Genomic DNA, 22,016 nt, shown 5'->3' on the forward strand with positions numbered 1-22,016 from the left:
ATGGTTCTCGCCCGGAAAAGGGTGGAGTGCCATCTCCGGGTTGGGGAGGAGACCCTGCCCCAAGTGGAGGAGTTCAAGTACCTAGGAGTCTTGTTCACGAGTGGGGGAAGAGTGGATCGTGAGATCGACAGGCGGATCGGTGCGGCGTCTTCAGTAATGCGGACGTTGTATCGATCCGTTGTGGTGAAGAAGGAGCTGAGCCGGAAGGCAAAGCTCTCAATTTACCGGTCGATCTACGTTCCCATCCTCACCTATGGTCATGAGCTTTGGGTCATGACCGAAAGGATAAGATCACGGGTACAAGCGGCCGAAATGAGTTTCCTACGCCGGGTGGCGGGGCTCTCCCTTAGAGATAGGGTGAGAAGCTCTGCCATCCGGGAGGAGCTCAACGTAAAGCCGCTGCTCCTCCACATCGAGAGGAGCCAGATGAGGTGGTTCGGGCATCTGGTCAGGATGCCACCCGAACGCCTCCCTAGGGAGGTGTTTAGGGCACGTCCAACCGGTAGGAGGCCACGGGGAAGACCCAGGACACGTTGGAAAGACTATGTCTCCCGGCTGGCCTGGGAACGCCTCGGGATCCCCCGGGAAGAGCTAGACGAAGTGGCTGGGGATAGGGAAGTCTGGGCTTCCCTGCTTAGGCTGCTGCCCCCGCGACCCGACCTCGGATAAGCGGAAGATGATGGATGGATGGATGGATCTCAAAGTTCACATTTTTTCTTGTACTCGGACACCAAATAGCTAAAATACCTGAATGGGATAAAAAAATAATACAACAAATTAACGAAATATGTCACATTTGCAAAGATAATAGCACCAATCATCCATCCATCTATTTTTTACCGCTTGTCCCGTTCGTGGTCACGGGGGTTGCTGGAGCCTATCTCAGCTGCATTCGGTTGGAAGGCGAGGTACACCCTGGACAAGTCGCTTGCTCATCACAGGACCAACACAGATAGACAACATTCACACTTACATTCACACACTAAGGCCAATTTATTGTTGCCAATCAACCAATCAATCCAAGTTTTTTTTTTACATAGCCATAAATCATGATTGTCTCAAAGGGTTGCAAGAGTCACAATGACATCCATTACTTAGCTTTAAATGATACGGTTGACGATATATTCATTTATTGATGGGTTTTTGTTTGTTGTTTGTGTCTTATTACGCATACTGAAAGACATCATACATGGCAGCAGAACGGCATATTTAGTTAACACTTTTTACTAGAAGGTTCAAAGACCAAACCTCTGTGTGGCAGGTTATAGGAAAATTTTAGAATTTATATTCAATTTATTTGAAGATAAAGAATTTGAATTGAGTTGTTGCCCGCTACACAGGATGTTCAATATGAATTAAAGAAGGTGTATCGAAATAGACCTGTAGCCAAAACAAAGGTTTTATGTACTAAGAGGCTTCACAAACACTCAAATTAAATCAAATTCCCTCCATTTTGATTAATCTCCATCCATCCATTTTCTACCGCTTATTCCCTTTCGGGGTCGCGGGGGGCGCTGGCGCCTATCTCAGCTACAATCGGGCGGAAGGCAGGGCACACCCTGGACAAGTCGCCACCTCATCGCAGGGCCAACACAGATAGACAGACAACATTCACACTCACATTCACACACTAGGGCCAATTTAGTGTTGCCAATTAACCTATCCCCAGGTGCATGTCTTTGGAAGTGGGAGGAAGCCGGAGTACGCGGAGGGAACCCACGCATTCACGGGGAGAACATGCAAACTCCACACAGTAAGATCCCGAGCCTGGATTTGAACCCAGGACTGCAGGAACTTCGTATTGTGAGGCAGACGCAATTTGTAATATTATTTTAATTTGGGAAAAAAAAACGAATAACAGAAAAATCAATGGCCGATGCACAAAGTCAGAACACCGGATGCTTGGAATGCTATATCATGTGAACGTGAGAGGGACAAGCGTTAGAGAAATGGATGCATGGATACTATTTAACAGTCTTGTGAGCCAATTGTAACTCACTAGAGAGTAACAGTTAATTTAAACTTTCAAACTATGCAAGATTATCATTGTCAAATGCTGGCACTTTTTTCTATACAGACAATTGTAAGCTTTTGACAATTTCTAATAACTATTTGCTGTAGGAGTTGGGTATTAAATTTGTTTTCTGTGGCATTGAAAAGGATTAAATTAAAATTACGGATACCTGCAGAAACCCTGGTCCACCATTTTCCAGAATTTGAATTTTATAATACATCAAATTAAATGATCAGTTTCATTGAAAATAATTGTGTTTCATTTTGACTAAAACAATGTGCTGTTATTTAAATATAATGTGTACATGAGGTTCATATAGGGGTGTAACGGAATGTAGGTTGATCTACAATAATGCATCTCATTAATAATTTTATTTTGAGGTTTTTCAAAGGACCAGCATGAACAACCTATGAGCTGAAAAGTTCTCAGTATTTTTTCCAAAGATTCTGACTCAGGCTTTTCTCCTGGGGGTGCTTCTGATTTTCAGGATACAATTTGGCTTGAGTCTATTACATTTTTTTCTCATCTAAACTCAAACCAAATGCAATATTCTTCAAAGTCAGATTTAGCCCTGTGATGAGATGGCAACTTGTCCCAGGTGTACGCTGCCTTCCGCCCAAGTGCAGCTGGGATAGGCTCCAGCAGGGACAGCCGGTAGTAAATGAATGGAATGATGCATGAATCTCTGAAAATTACATTCCTCTCGCGTGGTCAATTCCATTTTGTGCTAGTCAATTTGACTTGAAAAACCATACTTTCTGCATTTTTCCATCATTTGGAAATGTATGCAGGCTGACCCCTTCTTTAGTTGTATTGCTACGACCTGCATTAATGGTTCTGGAAGACATAAAAGTTAATTACTTCAAATTCCTCCTGGAATGCATCAAAAATCCATCCATCCATCCATTTTCTACCGCTTATTCCCTTTTGGGGTCGCGGGGGGCGCTGGCGCCTATCTCAGCTACAATCGGGCGGAAGGCGAGGTACACCCTGGACAAGTCGCCACCTCATCGCAGGGCCAACACAGATAGACAGACAACATTCACACACTAGGGCCAATTTAGTGTTGCCAATCAACCTATCCCCAGGTGCATGTCTTTGGAAGTGGGAGGAAGCCGGAGTACCCGGAGGGAACCCACGCAGTCACGGGGAGAACATGCAAACTCCACACAGAAAGATCCCGAGCCTGGATTTGAACCCAGGACTGCAGGACCTTCGTATTGTGAGGCAGACGCACTAACCCCTCTTCCACCGTGACCTGCATTAATGGTTCTGGAAGACATAAAAGTTAATTACTTCAAATTCCTCCTGGAATGCATCAAAAATATTTATTTGAATTTCAATTGTAGTTCTTATGTGAAAATTGGAATTGCAATTGCATTTCCTGTTTGCAAACTAAATTAAAGTTTGTGGAATCAAACTGGAATTTTGCTCAAACCTGCTGCGTGGAGTTGGCCTGTATTTCCCGTGTTTGCATGGGTTTTCTCCAGTTACTCCTTTTACCTTCTACGGTTCCTAAATGTGCTTGTTCGAAGAATTAGAGACTCAATTCCTAATTGGTATAAATGTAAGTGTAAATTGTGTCATGGTATTGAATGATAACCATTGCATCTTGTGACCCTAAACAGGATGAGAAGTACATGTATAAATGATTACAAAGTTTGAGTAGACCAGGAATTAAATGTTTTTTATTGTTTGTGTAGGAAATAGAGGAGTGTGCGGCCCAGCTGGAGGCAGAGGCCGTAGGTCTGAGTCCTCATCTGGGTTCTTTCAAAATCATCCCCCTCTACACTGGACTAGGTGTGTTGACCCAAAGGGTGTACGAGTCCAGCACCGAAACATCTATTTACAGGCAAAGTGGTGATTCAGAGGGAATGGAAAGCTTGACAATGGGAGCAGAAGGTCCGGGCATCAAGAGGAAAGTTATCCTCACTGATACCCTGGCTGAAGGTTCTTTCTCACTGCCAGGCATTCGCTATGTCATAGACACAGGCCTTCAGCTCAAAACTGTGAGTTTTTCGCACAAAAAACACTATAATACATAGTATGAACAATTGTAAACAGTATATTTATTTATTCACATTCACACAAACACTTCCAATCCAATTCAATACTGCTATTGGCAACACAAAACAACAAAGCTTTTTTTAAAGTGGCGAGTTTTTGGCAAGTAGGGTTGAACATCTGTGATGGATGATTTTATACACGGATACCGTAGATATCAGGTGTGTGTGTGTGTGTGTGTGTGTGTGTGTGTGTGTGTGTGTGTGTGTGTGTGTGTGTGTGTGTGTGTGTGTGTGTGTGTGTGTGTGTGTGTGTGTGTGTGTGTGTGTGTGTGTGTGTGTGTGCGCGTGCGTGTGTGTGTGTATAAATGTATATTAATTTTATCTGTATATATGTGTATATACAAGCCCTGTTTCCATATGAGTTGGGAAATTGTGTTAGATGTAAATATAAACGGAGTACAATGATTTGCATATCATTTTCAACCCATATTCAGTTGAATATGCTACAAAGACAACATATTTGATGTTCAAACTCATAAACTTTTTTTTTTTTTTTTTGCAAATAATCATTAGCTTTAGAATTTGCTGCCTGCAACACGTGACAAAGAAGTTGGGAAAGGTGGAAATAAATACTGATAAAGTTGAGAAATGCTCATCAAACACTTATTTGGAACATCCCACAGGTGTGCAGACTAATTGGGAACAGGCGGGTGCCATGATTGGGTATAAAAACAGCTTAACAAAAAATGCTCAGTCTTTCACATGGGCTCAGGAACCCTTCAGAAAACCACTGTCACTAAATACAGTTAGTCGCTACATCTGTAAGTGCTCGTTAAAGCTCTACTATGCAAAGCAAAAGTAATTTATCAACAACATCCAGAAATGCCTCCGGCTTCTGTGGGCCCGATATCATCTAAGATGGACTGATGCTAAGTGGAAAAGTGTTCTGTGGTCTAACGAGTCCACATTTCAAATTGTTTTTGCAAATATTCAACATCGTGTCCTTCGGACCAAAGGGGAAGCTAACCACTTAGACTGTTATCGACGCAAAGTTCAAAAGCCAGCATCTGAGATGGTATGGGGGTGCATTAGTGCCCAAAGAAATGGTTACTGTAACTTAAACATCTGTGAAGGCACCATTAATGCTGAAAGGTACATACAGGTGTTGGAACAACATATTCTGGCATCCAAGCGCCGCTTTTTTCATGGACGCCCCTGCTTATTTCAGCAAGACAATGCCAAGCCACATTCAGCACGTGTTATAACAGCGTGGCTTTGTAAAAAAAGAGTGCGGGTATTTTCCTGGCCCACCTGCAGTCCAGACCTGTCTCCCATCGAAAATGTTGAAGGACTGAAGCTCTACATAAAACAAGAATGGGAAATAATTCCACTTTCAAAGCTTCAACAATTAGTTTCCTCAGTTCCCAAACGTTTATTGAGTCTTGTTAAAAGAAAAGGTGATGTTACACAGTGGTGAACATGCCCTTTCCCAACTACTTTGGCACGTTTTGCAGCCATGAAATTCTAAGTTAATTATTATTTGAAAAAAAAAAATAAGTTTATGAGTTTGAACATCAAATATCTTGTCTTTGTAGTGCATCCAAATGAATATGGGTTGTAAAGGATTTGCAAATCATTGTATTCCATTTATATTTACATATAACACAATTTCCCAACTCATATGGAAACGGGGTTTTGTATATTCCATCCATCCATCCATATTTTTTACCGCTTATTACCTTTGGGGTCGCGGGGGCCGCTGGTGCCTATCTCAGCTACAAACGGGCGAAAGGCGAGTTACACCCCGGACAAGTCGCCACCTCATCGCAGGGCGGTTTTGTATATTGATATCAAAAAGTAAACGCCATGTTTTTTTTTTTGCAATACTTGTTTTTTTCATTCCACAAAGTAATTACTTTAATTATATTGTAAATGTGTATATATATGTACATATATATATATATATATATATATATATATATATATATATATATATATATATATATTGCACAATATCTGAAGTACACATTTATACAAAAAAGAACAGTGAACTTGTATTTTGTATTTTCAGAATATTTGGGATTGTTTGTCTGGACTCTGTTATTATCTTGCTTACTTACCTTGAGTAAAGATTTTTTTCTTTTATTAAGTATGGAGGTTTTTGACAATAAAATCAATAAAAATGTATTTTAGGACAAATTTTCTTACTTCAATATACAGTATGAAACTTCAAAATCGACATGCATTTTTAAAATGCCTAAAACTGATCAGATTGATTAGAGAGTTAATGATTTATGAAATTGAACATAAATTTAACCAATCAGTATCATAATATTTGAGTTGATAACTCGATATACTTTATTTTCTTTTAAACAGTGTTTCGGTAGTGACTACACATGTTTTGGTAGTGACATCTATTTTGTTTGCAAGGTTGTATAAAATTCCCTCAACCTTATTGCATAATATTAACTTAGAACATGCTTGATGTTGGAAATATTGGAAACACTAATGTTTTGTGGTCAATTAAATAATGTATTTTTGGAGAAAAAATGTTAATATAAGTTGAAAATAAGTACCTAGTGGCAACACGGTAAGGCAGTGGTTAGCATTCGTGCTGTGGTTAGCGTTCATGCCTTACAGGGAAAAGGTCCTAGGTTCTTGTACCGAGCTTGGGGTCTTTCTGTGGGGAGTTTCCATGTTTTCCGCGTGACTGTGTGGGTTCTTTCCTTGTAGTCTGGCTTCCTCCCACCTCCAAAAACATATAACTGTTATATATAAGCCCTTCCTTTGCTCCCTGGCCTGTAAATTGTTGATGACTTCTGATTTGATAGTCACATTTTTGGCAAATCCTATTTAATTTGTTTCATTTACTTTGTAAAACTTAAGGGAGTTTGTATTAATTCATATTTGCATTTAACTTCAAAAGATATGTTTTTGTGCCATGGAACTCAATGAATGTTTTTATTTTTATTTACTTCTTTTTCAAATGAACATGCTTTATGTATCTAAACAAAGTTAAGTGTTATTGGTAATAGTATTTTAAATGCTGGTGCCAAGATGTAACTTTTACTGAAAATGAATACCTTATCCAAACATCGGTTATCCGCCTCCTTCACTACTAAAATCGGTATTGGCCCTGAAATCGGTCGATCTGTAGTGCCGACAGTCCACCCTTCCAGGACTGAGGCGTTTGGTGAACAAGGTCAGTACAAACGAAACAGCGCAAAATGGTGCACGTTCACGGAACGTGTGGTTCACTACATCGCCAAAGACATGCTGCTGCCCTATAATACTGTTAAAAAACTTGCATTTTGACAAATGTACGTACGACACACATTTCTTATGTGATATCGGTGTTCCTAATTCGGAATGTGCCAGACTGAAGTTTTTAAGATTGACAGTTAAGTAATGTACAACTCTACCTCTGCCTACATGTTCTATATAGAAGTTAAACTTTTTGTCAATACTTTATTTAGCCATTTCATTTATTGCTTTAGTTGTGTATATTTTACAGTCCCTCCCGTCCTTAACAGAGACAGAACCTATTTTATTGCTATTGGTTGGGATTTTTTTTCAAGTGCAACATTTTGCTAACAGATTATATTTTCTTTTTATTATTTGTTTGTTTTATTTTACTTGGAGATTTAAAAGTTAATCGAATTTCAATGTTAAAATATACGAGAAATACAAGTTTATTGCTTCTGAATAGGAATACTTGCATTATTATTATGTATTATCATTTCATCAATGGTTAATTTTGTCTCAAATAATGTTGACAAATGATATCATATATTCGCAACAATTTGTAGGTCAATATATCATCGAGCAAAATTTGTTATCGGCCCAGGCCTACCAAGGAGTGGCTTCCGTCTGGTTACTCTATTACCATACATGCCTCAACGGTTTATTGCTGCAGAGGGAATTTTATGACTTTAATCGTACGCACATTTTTGTTTTGAGATGATGATTATTTTAAGAGTGTTTAAATGAAGAGGCCAAACAAAAGTTCATAAAATTGCTGTGTATTTAAAAAAATAAAATGCATGTGAAAACTGAGGAACTGAAGTTGAACCGAAAAGTAGAATTTGCAGTGTAGAACATTTTTGTAAAAAAACAAATGTCAAATATAGATACATTTTTAGAATGATTTTGTGATGTGATGCTGGAGTTGTTTGAACAGGTTGAAATAAAGCAGTCAATATTATCAAGATGAAAGGAAATTGGGTTACGGAAAACATAACAACATAAAGAATACATTGCAAGTCCATCCGTTTTGATGACAACAGTTAAAACGATAAATGAAGAATGAAGTTGTACATTCCATGCCCATAAAAGCTGTAACTTTGCATCCTTGATTTTTTTTTTTTCTACTACAGGTTTACAATCCTCAGATAAGGGCAAACTCGCAGATTTTGAGGACAATCAGCAAAACACAGGCCGACATGCGAGCTCAGAGGGTGAAGAGCCACCTTCCTGGTAGGTCAAAAGCTACAGCTGCACAGCACAATGTAGCAAATTCGTTTCCATGGATTTGAAATATTTGAAACAGTTTTTGGACAATGTCTGATTTGAGGAAGTCATCTGTCATAACAGTTTTCTGTGTGTTCCTCAATATCCTCTAGGGTTGTGTGTGTACCTATACCCACAGTCTCTGTATGATTGTGGATTGGAGGCAGCTTATTGTCCGCGGGTAATGGAGGAAAACCTAAGCCACTTAGTCCTATTGCTCAAGAGGCTGGATATTGCTGACATGGGACAATGCAAGTTCTTGGACAGACCAGGTAGATTTTAACTATGATAAAAATGACTGAGGTTGTCATAATATGGGATTAAATATAATGAACGCTTAGAGCTATGTATCTCAAGTTCCAGAACTTCTTCTGGATTCAATAGAACAAAGGCAGCACACGCAATGTTATTTGAAAATAAATTAAAAAGTTGTCTTGGTGGACATTGTGGCGCAAAGTAGTGCTTCTGACTCAAGATCAGACAGAGGTAATAAGTGCGCTGAAAAATATTTGATTTAAATGCAAATCGTGATTCTCTTTTATTCAGATTCAAAATCAATTAATATTTATCCAAAATAAAATATATATATATATATGTGTGTGTGTGTATTATGTAAAATGACAAAAAAATTAATATGAAGAAATAATTTAAGATAATAATAACAATTTAATTGCCATGTGCATATGTATTCACCCCCTTTGCTACACCTTAAAAAGTTCTGGTGCAATCTTTTATCTCCAGAAGGCACAAAATTATTCAGGGTTAAAAATAGATTAAAAAGTTGTCTTGGTGGACATTGTGGCGCAAAGTAGTGCTTCTGACTCAAGATCAGAGGTAATAAGTGCGCTGAAAAAAATTTGATTCAAATGCAAATCGTGATTCTCATTTATTCAGATTCAAAATCAATTCATATTTATCCAAAATAGGATATATATATATATATATATATATATATATATATATATATATATATATATGTGTGTGTGTGTATTATATAAAATGACCAAAAAATTAATATGAAGAAATAATTTAAGATAATAATAACACTTTAATTGGCAGGTGCGTATGTATTCACCCCCTTTGCTACACCTTAAAAAGTTCTGGTGCAATCTTTTATCTCCAGAAGGCACAAAATTATTCAGGGTTGGGTTATAAAAAAATATCCACATCTTTGATGATCCCTCGGAGCACCATCAAATCTAGAAAGAACATGGGACCACAACAAACCTGCAAAAACAGGGTCGCCCACCAAAACAAAGAAGGCTTTTAATCAAAGAGGCAACAGAAACACCAAAGGTAACTCTGAAGGAGCTACAGAGTTCCACAGCAAAGACTGGAGTGTCTGTGCATAGTACCACAATAAGTTGTACACTCCAAAGAGCTGGGCTTTATGGAGTAGTGGCAATAAAAAAGCAGATACACTAAGTAAAAATAAAAAGGCACATCTTGTTTGCCAAAAGGCATGCGGAAAACTCCAAACGTGCCTTCTTTTTTTTAACAATAATGGTGAATTGCATGTTTTATATGCAAATATATGTTAAACTAAAACATAAAAGTATGTGCAGTTTGTGCAATGTCAATAATAGCCATTACCGGTATTATGAAACCTAGTGTTCTTTGACAGCACGTAGCTTGTGAAGGGAAAACACGTGTTATTCTTTGACAGAATTATTTCATTTTAGGGTCAAATTTCCATTGTTTTGGTAAAATTAGTGTGTGCAAAGAAATGTGTTCTATTTTGAAATGTAGAGGTAGTATATATTTAACAAAATGTGTTTTTGAGAAGAAAATGGTCAATTTGGCCAGTTTGGGTTTTCAGGTGTGAGTCAGTTTTAAAATGATTTTTATTTCAGCCCCAGTTACTGCTATCCAATCGGGCTTACAGGGTGAAGTTCCTGGTTACGGTGTAAAGGTAAAGTTCCTGGGGTGGCAAAGGAGCTAATGTACTACTAATATGAGTAAGTTTAAGTAAAAAGCACAAGCACATGGTGTTTGTTTTGTTGCACTCGATATTTGTTTTTGGGTATGGAGGGGAAAATATGCTCAGAACTGATGTTTGATATCAGTTATCCTAAACTTGGTTTTGGGTATGGAGGGTAAAATATGCTCAGAACTGATGTATTTGATATCAGTTATCCTGAACTTGTTTTTGGGTAGGGAGGGACAATATGCTCAGAACTGATGTGTCTGATATCAGTTATCCTGAACTTATTATTGAATTATTCAGGTATTTATGTTTTAACGGATATTTGACTTTTCCTGACAATGTTTCAGTTAGTTTTGTCTGTCTGCATTTATCAATTCATCCCACAATTTTCCCCTGCCACTTCACAGTTCACTTTTTCGGATTTTAAAGTACCTTTTGAGTACCTTGTAATATCCATAACAATCATAAAATAAATAGCGTACATACATTGCAAAAAATTCCCTAACAGTACGACTTCAAGGTAAGCCTTGCAATTATCGAGTAAACACTGTACAACATTTTGGTAAAACAGTTTTTCCTATACTTCTTAGGGATGTCCGGTTTTGGCTTTTGATTATCGATATCTGATTTACTGATATTGTCTAGTACAGGTCTGATATTTTTATAACCAATACTGATATATGTATCAGGGTTAGGTTTTAATAGTGGTAGTGTGGTTGTTAGGAATATCAGTAATACAATAACAAGAATAATGGTAATTCTAATAATGTTAATAAATATTTAAACAACTGCCGGGCCGTAATGATTGATGATAATGACTGTTTGATCCGGGAGGCACGGTGGTACAGGGGTTAGTGCATGTGCCTCACAATACGAAGGTCCTGAGTTGTCCTGGGTTCAATTCCGGGCTCGGGATCTTTCTGTGTGGAGTTTGCATGTTCTCCCCGTGACTGCTTTGGTTCCCTCTGGGTACTCCGGCTTCCTCCCAAAGACATGCACCTGGGGATAGGTTGATTGGCAACACTAAATTGGCCCTAGTGTGAGAATGTGAGTGTGAATGTTGTCTGTCTATCTGTGTTGGCCCTGTGATGAGGTGGCGACTTGTCCAGGGTGTACCCCGCCTTCCGTCCGAATGCACCTGAGATAGGCTCCAGCGACCCCGAACAGGAAAGGCAGTAGAAATTGGATGGATGGATGGACTCTTTGATCCCATTAAAAACTTAATATATCTGTAGTGCTGTCTTTTCTGTCATTCACACGTCTACTTTTCTCTCATCCTCTCTCTAGCCCCTGAGGCTTTAATGCAGGCCTTGGAGGACCTTGACTACTTGGCAGCACTAGATGATGATGGTAATCTATCAGAAGTGGGCATCATCATGTCAGAACTGCCGTTGGAGCCACATTTAGCTAAAGCCCTGATTGCTGCGTGCGAGTACGACTGTGTTAACGAGCTGCTCACAATAGCTGCCATGTTGACAGGTATAAAAAAAATAAGTCAACTATCCACTGACCTCACCATGACGGTAGAGTAATAAAAAGTCATGTTAGTTTTTTCAAGTTAATGATCTGATGTTGGTCTCTTTGTCAGCTCCTTCCTGCTACTTGACACCAGAAGCCAACAGAGAGGAGGCTGCCATTGCACACTGGCGACCTCTAATGCACACAGACGGCGACCACATGTCTCTCATCAACATCTACAATGCTTACATGGAGCGTAAGTACATATACACTGTATAGTGTACGTGCATAGTTTATCTTCCAGGGTCCCCACCACAATTGGAGTCTGGCTGAATGTACAAACCCCATTTCCATATGAGTTGGGAAATTGTGTTAGATGTAAATATAAACGAAATACAATGATTTGCAAATCATTTTCAACCCATATTCAGTTGAATGCACTACAAAGACAACATGTTTGATGTTCAAACTCATAAAATTTATTTTATTTTTTTTTGCAAATAATAATTAGCTTAGAATTTCATGGCTGCAACACGTGACAAAGTAGTTGGGAAAGGGCATGTTCACCACTGTTACATCACCTTTTCTTTTAACAACACTCAATAAATGTTTGGGAACTGAGGAAAGTAATTGTTGAAGCTTCGAAAGTGGAATTATTTCCCATTGTTGTTACATGTAGAGCTTTAGTCGTTCAACAATCCGGGGTCTCCGCTGTCTGGATGGTTCGCTTCCCCTTTGGTCCGGATGACACGATGTTGAATATTTCCAAAAACAATTTGAAATGTAGACTTGTCAGACCACCGAACACTTCCACTTTGCATCAGTCCATCTTAGATGATCTCGGGCCCAGAGAAGCCAGTGGCGTTTCTGAATGTTGTTGATGAATGGCTTTCGCTTTGCATAGCAGAGCTTTAACTTGCACTTACAGATGTAGCGACCAACTGTATTTAGCGATAGTGGATTTCTGAAGTGTTCCTGAGCCCATATGGTGATATTCTTTAGAGATTGATGTTGGTTTTTGATACAGTGCAGTCTGAGGAATTGAAAGTCACGATCATTCAATGTTGGTTTCCGGCCATGCCGCTTACGTGGAGTGATTTCTCCAGATTCTCTGAACCTTTTGATGATATTATGGAGCGTTGATGTTGAAATCCCTAAATTTCTTGCAATTGCACTTCAGAATCGTTGTTCTAAAACTGTTTGACTATTTGCTCACGCAGTTGTGGACAAAGGGGTGTACCTCGCCCCATCCTTTCTTGTGAAAGACTGAGCATTTTTTCAGAAACTGTTTTTATACCCAACTGTTCCCAATTAGCCTGCACACCTGTGGGATGTTCCTAATAAGTGTTTGACGAGCATTCCTCAACTTATCAGTATTTATTGCCACCTTTCCCAACTTCTTTGTCACGTGTTGCTGGCATCAAATTCTAAAGTTAATGGTTATTTGCAAAAAAATAAAATGTTTATCATTTAACATCAAATAAGTTGTCTTTGTGGCATATTCAACTGAATATGGGTTGAAAATGATTTGCAAATTATTGTATTCTGTTTATGTTTACATCTAACACAATTTGCCAACTCATATGGAAACAGGGTTTGTAGTATATGGCACCAAATTAAATGTGTTGTATTTAAATGAATATTTGTGTTAACAGAGGGTAATACTAATATTCTGTCAAGTTACTCCCCTGAAAAATCTAAAGGTATACATTTAATGCTGTTGGTTGGAAAATGAGTAAATGGTAAATGGGTTATACTTGTATAGCGCTTTTCTACCTTCAAGGTACTCAAAGTGCTTTGACACTATTTCCACATTCACCCATACACACACACATTCACGCACTGATGGCGGGAGCTGCCATGTAAGGCCCTAACCACAAACCATCAGGAGCAAGGGTGAAGTGTCTTGCTCAAGGACACAACAGGCATGACGAGGTTGGTAGAAGGTGGGGATTGAACCAGGAACCCTCAGGTTGCTGGCACGGCCACTCTCCCAACTGCGCCACGCCGTCCCCGAGTATATTTGATTAAGTGAAGTATGGGACATTGTACATAGTTTTGCAACTGGGTAAGTAACTAGATTTCATAAAGGTTCTAATAAAATACATCTTACTTTAGATTCCCTTTGGAATGTGCTTTGGCAGTCTAAAAAGTTGACATGTGATTATTACCTGTGGTACTAAAACAAAAACTGGAACAACTTTATAAAGATTTTCGCTAAAGCTGTAGAAGCAATTAAATCTTTTTTTCTATTGAATAAATGAAACAAAAAAAACATTTTAAACATTTCTGGACACATGTAAGTAATGTATGCCTTGCTTTGTCCTGAATGCAATGTCCAATCTGAATGGTAGACATGCATGTAAGGTTATCTTTCTCCTCTTTTATTGAGAGAAAAAATGTTGTACATTTCGAGGTAGCAGGTTTGATTTGTGAATATTTTTTCTGTTTGCAAATGCGCCAAATCATTGAGTATCCGTATTTTTGATTCAATAGATAAAGGGTTTGAATGACGCATACTTTCGTAGTTATTTCCCCATATTTTTACACAATAATCCAGATATGCTAACACTAGTGAGCAGTAGAGAATATGGGGTGATTTCTGGTCCAGAGCATGTTTAGCTTTAGTCATTATTGAGGTATTTATTTCTGCCTTATGGTGTATATTTTAGTATGCGATTTCCAGTTCATTTTATTATCTATTTTTACACCTTGAAATTAGATTTATTTTAACCTCTGCCTATTTGCATTTCTGTTTGACTTTCTTTTACCAAATAGCATTATTTTGCTTTTGCTGAGATTCACGGGAAGTCTATTTATGTCAAACCATCTCTTTAATTTATTGACTTCTTCTGTTATTTGTGTTAGCTTCTGTGTGTTCTCTCCTGAACAAACCACCGTCATATCAATAAAGTACTATATCATCTGCAAAAAATACCAACTATGAGTCTTTTGTAATTTTACAAATGTTTATATCGAGATTGAACAATTTTGGTCGCAGTATTGATACCTGGTGCAAACCGCAAGATATAATGTATTTACAGCTGTAGGCTTTTGTTCGAATGTGTGGCGCTTCATTTGTAGTTCTGAACAAAAAAGTATGAGACAAGATTCATATTCATAAATGCTCATTTTGGTCTGTTTTGGCATTATGACCAGTGAGTTATGACAGAGGACTGATGTTTGCACGGTTCTGTGTGGCTAACATTAGCTTCAAGCTAGGCAAATGCAGCTGAGATCGGCTCCAGCGACCCCGAAAGGGACAAGCGATAGAATATGGATGGATGGATAGGCAAACTTAATGATAAAGATCTTCGCTCCCCGAGCACACAATAGTTTTAAATAGCTCATGACTGATCATTAGCACTTATATTGTAAGTTGACAACTAATCTACATGTGCTAATTGCAGATAATCAGGATGAGGCATGGTGCACAACACATTTCCTGAACCATGCGGCCTTGCATCTAGCTGTGGTTATCAGGGCCGAGTTGCTGGAGGTCATGCAGCGAATAGAACTTCCTGTGTCGCCTCCTGCTTTTGGATGCCAAGACAACTGCACAAATATTAAGAGGGCCCTCATCTCCGGCCTATTTCTCAAAGTAAGCGACTTTTTGAACTTCATGCTTCAACGCTAACTGTTTGAAATATAAGAAAGACCAGCTCTGTCTACTAGAGATATGTCATTAATTTGCACAATTAGCCATGACAAATGTGCATGCACTTTTTAATGGCGCTGTGTGAGGGACTAAATGTGAAAAGATAAAAACAGCGCTTACGGATGGTGGAAAGCACTATCTGCTTGTGGAGAAGTGCTTTTGTGTTAGAGTCTCATAGTGTACATTCAAACGATAAAAAGTTTCTGGATTTGTTGCTTTGTTTGTATAACTACAGGAGTATTATGAAGTAATGTAATATTAATGTCAGCATTTACCTTGGAGAGTGAACTTTCACGCCTCCTTAGTCATATGTGCCATGAACAGCTTCTCAATATTTTCTTGGTTAAATTAAATTGAAATTGTTTTCAACGCCTTTGGCTGACATTATCAACTCCTTCTGCTAGAGTATAGTGCAACCTTTGCATCACCTAGATTAGTGTCTTCTAAGGGCGAGTGAATTGTCTTACAATTCTATTCCTCAGACTTTAAAAACAGGCGTTGATCCCTCCATTTCGATTTCATCTTTCAAATTGCTGTGGCAGCATTAAAAAAAAAGTCTAATTTCTGTCTTAAGTTTTCTACAGGACTTGTACTTCTTTTCTTCCCAGGTGGCTCATGACGTAGATGGTTCCGGTAACTACCTCCTGCTGACACATCGCCATGTGGCTCACCTGCACCCCTTCTCTTTCTACCTTTGTCATCAGCTGTGTCCCACCCATCCATCCTGGGTCCTCTACCACGAATTCACCATCTCCTCTGACAACTGCATCCGCATTGTTTCTGAGGTCCACCCCCAAATGTATGTCAAATTATTGCCTGAACAAAGAGAGGAGACATAGTCCTATGAGAAGTCTGCTGCTCAAGCAACTCATGATTAATTGGGATTGACGCAAGCCCTGGGCCGATCACCCTGTGGCTGGCCACCCCTGTAGAGGGCGTCTAGTGATAAGGCCGAAACGCACAGTGACCTTGGGGCACACTATTGATGATGCGTCCAAATCGCAAAGCACCCATTCACCAGTCATCACCAAACACTCGCAAGTATGTGCCAGCAAAGAGGAATCCACAACTTATCCTGTGTTTTGTAAACCAGCAATCCACATGGATATTATACTGTTTGTCACCTTAATGCATACTGCATTGCAAACATTTTGACAGCGTTGTGTCGTCCCAAATCTATTTATGACTGTTGTGCACTTACTGCAAACAACGATCGCAGTATTGACCCGCTTTTTCATCCTCCTCTTTCCTTTTTTACCACTCAAGTTCTCCCCTCCTTTCGCTACTTAGCCAAGATGGCGACTTTTGAGGGGGGTGAAGTAAGTATCTATCACCGCACCCTGCATTTTGCCATACTTCTCAGTTTAGTTCGACAATTAAAAGATTGACGGCCTGATTTACTAAGATCCAAATACCACGCGCTAAGCAACATGTGCACAAAATAAAATAACATGCACTATGAGTGAGCGCGTTGCGTGTGGTCTACTAACACTGCGCGTGCAACTGAAAAGTGACCACATTATTTAAATTAGGATTTTGCTTTTACCAAAGACGCACATTATCATTTTGTAGACAACAGAAACATATGCACACTGAAACTTTCTGATTTTAGATGTCCGATAATATCGGACTGACGATATTATTGGCCGATAAATGCTTTAAAATGTGATATCGGAAATTATCGGTATCGGTTTTAAAATGATCGGTTTCAAAAATGTATGCCTTTTTAAAACGCTGCTGTGCACATGGACCATAGGGAGAATTACAGAGTGCCAATAAACCTTAAAGGCGCTTGCCTTTGCGTGCCGGCCCAGTCACGCACACAAGGAATGCAAGTCATACTAGGTCAACAGCCATACAGGTCACTCTGAGGGTGGCCGTATAAACAACTTTAACACTGTTACAAATGTGTGCCACACTGTGAACCCACACCAAACAAGAATGACAAACACATTTCTGGAGAACATCCGCACCGTAACACAACATAAACACGACAGAACAAATACCCAGAACCCCTTGCAGCCCTAACTCTTCCGGGACGCTACAATATAACCCCCGCCCCATAAGTAGCGTCAGATTTACCGCCATCCGAGCACCCATTGACAGAAATGTAGATTGGCGCCAATGAATACAATCAGCAAGATAAGATGGAGCTAGACAGTTTTGTATTTTCTACGTACCGGTAAGTAGTAAAACCTTAAAGTCTCATCTTAGGTGCACAGGAAGCCAGTGCAGGTGAGCCAGTATAGGCGTAATATGATCAAACTTTTTGTTCTTGTCAAGTCTAGCAGCATTTTGTACCAACTGTAATAATTTAATGCTCGACATAGGGAAACCCGAAAATAATACGTTACAGTACTCAAGACAAGACGTAAGAAATGCATGAATAATAATATTAATAATGGATTGGATTTATATAGCGCTTTTTCTATCAACTAGATACTTAAAGCGACGTGAGAACCCAATAATGATCTTTGTGTCCGTGGCGGTCGAAATAGGACGGATTTTAGCGATTTTTTTTTTTTTTTTTTTTCGTCATGAAAAAGGGAGGTTTTTTGGGTTGGTGCACTAATTGTGAGTGAATCTTGTGTTTTTTAGGTTCTTTTAATTAAAAAAAAAAAAATTAATTAAAAAAATTACAATTAATAAAAGATTCTTCAGCGGCCCGGTACCAATCGAGCCACAGCCCGGTACCAGGCCGCGGCCCGGTGGTTGGGGACCACAGGTCTAGACCAATAATTAAAATGCAAAATTTGCTATCTGAAGCACATTTTTTGTTGTCCCGTGCTGCAGGTTGGTGGAGCTCGTGCCTCAGTACTTCCTGGGAAACCTCCCCTCTAGTGATGGCAAGGAGCTGCTGATCAAGCTGAGGCAGAGCGTCGAGCCTTCCTCTGGAGATGGCGCACCTCATTGGTTGGGAGAGACGCACAATCAGTCCAGCACTGAGCTCTGTGTTGTCCAATGAACATCATTAACTATGTGACACGCTTTTATCATTTGCTGGAAAACACTAATCGTTTTAAGTTAGGTTTTTACATTCAAGCTCGTTCTGCACATTCTGGTGTACTGTTAACTTATTTCTAACTTTCTAATATTTAATTGTTTTTATGTTTACAGTGGATATTTTTTCCTTGAATTCATTCTTCAGAAAAATAGTGACTTGCACAAAGATGCAAGGGAAAGGGAAGCTCAACATTTAAATGAACCTGAAGTGTCATTTTAGATATAGGATGATACAGTACACTACAGCAGGGGTGTCCAGAGTGTGGTCCACAGCCCCCTTTTTTATTGGCCATTTCACATTCTAAAAATAGAGTCAAGCCAAAGAAAAGGATAAAAATAAAAGTAGGGAGAACAAAAAACCGCAATATGGCATCTTTTAATGAGAAAATGTTTAAAATGTTCTACTAATGATATGCTATAACAGACAAAGATTGTTAGCGCTTATACATATCTTTCTTAATATATGGTGGTTGGCTTTTAACTGTTTACAAAACATCCTGTGATTTGTCAGTACTCTGGTACCTCGGTTTTCAATACTATTTATTTATAAATATATATTAAATAAAAACTTTTTTTTTTACTATAGTGGTATGTTAGTTTTAGTTTAGTTTATCAAACACGTATTAAATAAATAAAATTTGCCACACATTGTGTATACGTACACACAAATTGGGGCCTTGAGCAAAATTTTATTTGCAAAATCTTCAAATTTTTATTTGCGCGAAACTATTTTTACACATGTACTTTTAACTACGGGAGAAGGGGAGCCTACGCACAGTGCATAATTTGCGTAGAAGCCCTGTCCTTACATACCACGGATGAAGTGTGGGCAGTGGTGACAAAAGCATTGGCAGGATCTGAACAATTGGAACAAAGCAAACGAGACCAACCACAACTTGAGAGGTGAAAAGTCTGCCTTATTTTAGTATCAAAGGCCATGGAAATGGAAAGGAATAAAGCGATGGAAAGCAAGTTGCTTCCGCACAACCAATCTGTACAGGAAGACCACCAAGCCTCCTTTGCCAGTCAAAGGCAGTTGGTACGTTCCTTGTGAAAGACACAGACAAGGCCATCAAGCGGCAAAAGCTGGGAACCTTATCAAGTTGCAATAGAAAGCAGAATCCTTCGGAAACACCATGAAATCGTGGGCGTGATATGCCAGAGACGTCTGGCCCTTGCACACTCGACCAAGAAGAGGCCTCTTGCTACACAGAATCCATCAGGCAGCAGAGGAAGACCACCAGGTGAAAGTGATTGAATTTCCCTCCAAGGGTTGATCCGACCTGGAGGGAACTGTGGCAAACTGACCATGGGAAGTTGAGCTTTCTCCTGCGCTCTGACTGACCACTTGGCAACTGGGACTGAGCGAAAGACTTGTAAGAAATGTGAAGAAGCCTCTTGTACACTAATCCACATCCTGACCGGCTGTCCAAGGGCACCACAGATGGAGGCAAGACAAGGTCCTTACAGAACTTGTCAAAACGGTGGAATAATAGTAAGTCAAAACCAACAACAAGCAGGCCTATGGCATAGCCTTTTTGAAAGAAGGGGAAAACGCTCTTAAGATCCCCACAGTGGCCAATAACCCGTTTTATAACTTATGTGCCTCCAACTGGGAGATGTGGGGATCTGAAGAGGGAGCTTGTCTTCCCACAAAACATGGGGCAGTGTCCCAGCTCCGATCAGACGTGGTCCTGCTTACCAGGAGCACAAAAGACATCATAGTTGTTGAGCTCACAGGCCCCTGAGAAGTTAGGCTATTTACTTCCCAACAACCAAAAAAGCCAAATACCAATACCTGTTCCCAGCAAAATCATTGCGCTACTTCCTCCAGGTGGTAGGGCTAGAGCCTGAACAGCAGAAGAAAGCCAGCAGGGACATAGCGCCGCATCAGCAGAGTCAGTTCACAATGGCTGTGGCTGACGACAGAGCAGTTGGAAAAACCTTCTCCCAATGAAGCCTAGTCAGTCTTCTCTGCCCCATTCTGGTGAGGTGTACAACACCTGTGAACCTGGGATCTTTTCTAAAGATGTGTTCCAACAATGTGAGTGCTCCAAGGAATACCCTCTCAGAGAAAGACCTGCATCTCCTCAGTTAGTGGAGTTCCTACCGTTGCAAGCTTGGCAAAGCATCTCTGACAATTTCTTAATCTCATTGGCCTAGTTTTGCTTAGGTGGTTAGCAGCATAGCTCAAAAAGGCTTTGGGCGGAGTTGCCTGAACCTTTCAGAAATTGTCCGAAATGGGATGAAAAAAAAAAAAGCCAAGGGATTTGATTTGGGGGCTGGACCTGGATAATTTCTACTATTTTACCTCTTGTTTACGTAACCAAGCCTAACTTCTCTGTGAGTTTGATTCTTTGTCCCAAAGAGGATTCACGACATTTACTTCATCCTGCGCATATGAGACATGCCTAAGTTTTGCAGTATGCTCTCTTGGTGCTTTCTAGTTATATTTTTTTTTACTCTACTGGACTACATCTTGGTTTTTAGCCAGACAAAAACTCAAGCGTATGAAAACCAAAGCATATTTTCCAATAAGAATTAATCACGTAAATCCAATTACGATAATCTGTTCCAGACACCCAGATTTTTTAGAGAATAATAATAGTTTTACATGCAGAATTAAATGTGAAGTACATACCATATAGTACATTTGACGTCAATTTTACCTTTTTTGAAGACACTTGTGGTTAAAGACTTTTGCAGTCGTACTCCATTTAAAAAAGGAAAGAACAGACCTGATGCTTTGTTTGGACACTCGATTCCATGAATGATAGATGCGGCGAAACTTTGGTGAAATGTTTCAAAGTCATACAAGAGTGGGGCGTACAAAAACCGAAGTACCACTGTACACGGCCCTCGGTGGACACCCCTGCACTATGTTGAGCACGAGTGCTGTCACTGCTGGACCTTCCGCATCTATGCAGATCTTGCCTCTGGAGAATCATTGCGGCGTGTGATGATCTCCAGATTATGGCAGAACATATTTTTGATACTAGAATTCTGTTTGTACATTCTTTGTGGATCCTGCCTTCCTTTTTATGTTTGGCTTTGTGGCAATAATAAATGTTTTGATGTTATTCAACTGGATGCATGTAAAACTAGTGTTATTTTTCAGCACTTGAACCTGATAGTAGGCTAATATAGACACTTACTGTATATCAAGTGTTGACTTCTTTATATCACTGATAGAAAGAAGGGTTTTTATTTTTTGCGGCTCCAGACAGAATTTTTTTTTTTTTTTTTGGTCCCATATGGCTCTTTCAACATTTTGGTTTGTCGACCCCTGTCCTAGCTGCTACCTTCAATCAATCAATCAATCAATCAATGATTATTTATATAGCCCTAAATCACTAGTGTCTCAAAGGGCTGCACAAACCACAACACAAACCACAACGACATCCTCGGTAGAGCCCACATAAGGGCAAGGAAAATGACACC

At 39.5% G+C, this 22,016-nt stretch overlaps 1 protein-coding gene across 1 annotated transcript in view; it reads left to right on the forward strand.

The window, feature by feature from the left end:
* Nucleotides 1-21,665, forward strand: part of dqx1 (DEAQ box RNA-dependent ATPase 1) — a 48,254-nt gene extending 26,589 nt beyond the window's left edge. Inside the window, exons 5-12 of the mRNA XM_061876798.1 lie at nucleotides 3,718-4,023; nucleotides 8,397-8,496; nucleotides 8,643-8,801; nucleotides 11,744-11,935; nucleotides 12,045-12,170; nucleotides 15,325-15,515; nucleotides 16,181-16,371; nucleotides 18,366-21,665. Of these exons, the coding sequence (XP_061732782.1) occupies nucleotides 3,718-4,023; nucleotides 8,397-8,496; nucleotides 8,643-8,801; nucleotides 11,744-11,935; nucleotides 12,045-12,170; nucleotides 15,325-15,515; nucleotides 16,181-16,371; nucleotides 18,366-18,537 (1,437 nt within the window). The 3' untranslated portion in view covers nucleotides 18,538-21,665. The remainder of the gene's footprint in view (nucleotides 1-3,717; nucleotides 4,024-8,396; nucleotides 8,497-8,642; nucleotides 8,802-11,743; nucleotides 11,936-12,044; nucleotides 12,171-15,324; nucleotides 15,516-16,180; nucleotides 16,372-18,365) is intronic.
* Nucleotides 21,666-22,016: the final 351 nt, after the last annotated feature.

The sequence above is a fragment of the Nerophis ophidion genome, linkage group LG17 (assembly GCF_033978795.1).
Source record: "Nerophis ophidion isolate RoL-2023_Sa linkage group LG17, RoL_Noph_v1.0, whole genome shotgun sequence".
Classification (NCBI taxonomy): Eukaryota; Metazoa; Chordata; class Actinopteri; order Syngnathiformes; family Syngnathidae; genus Nerophis; species Nerophis ophidion.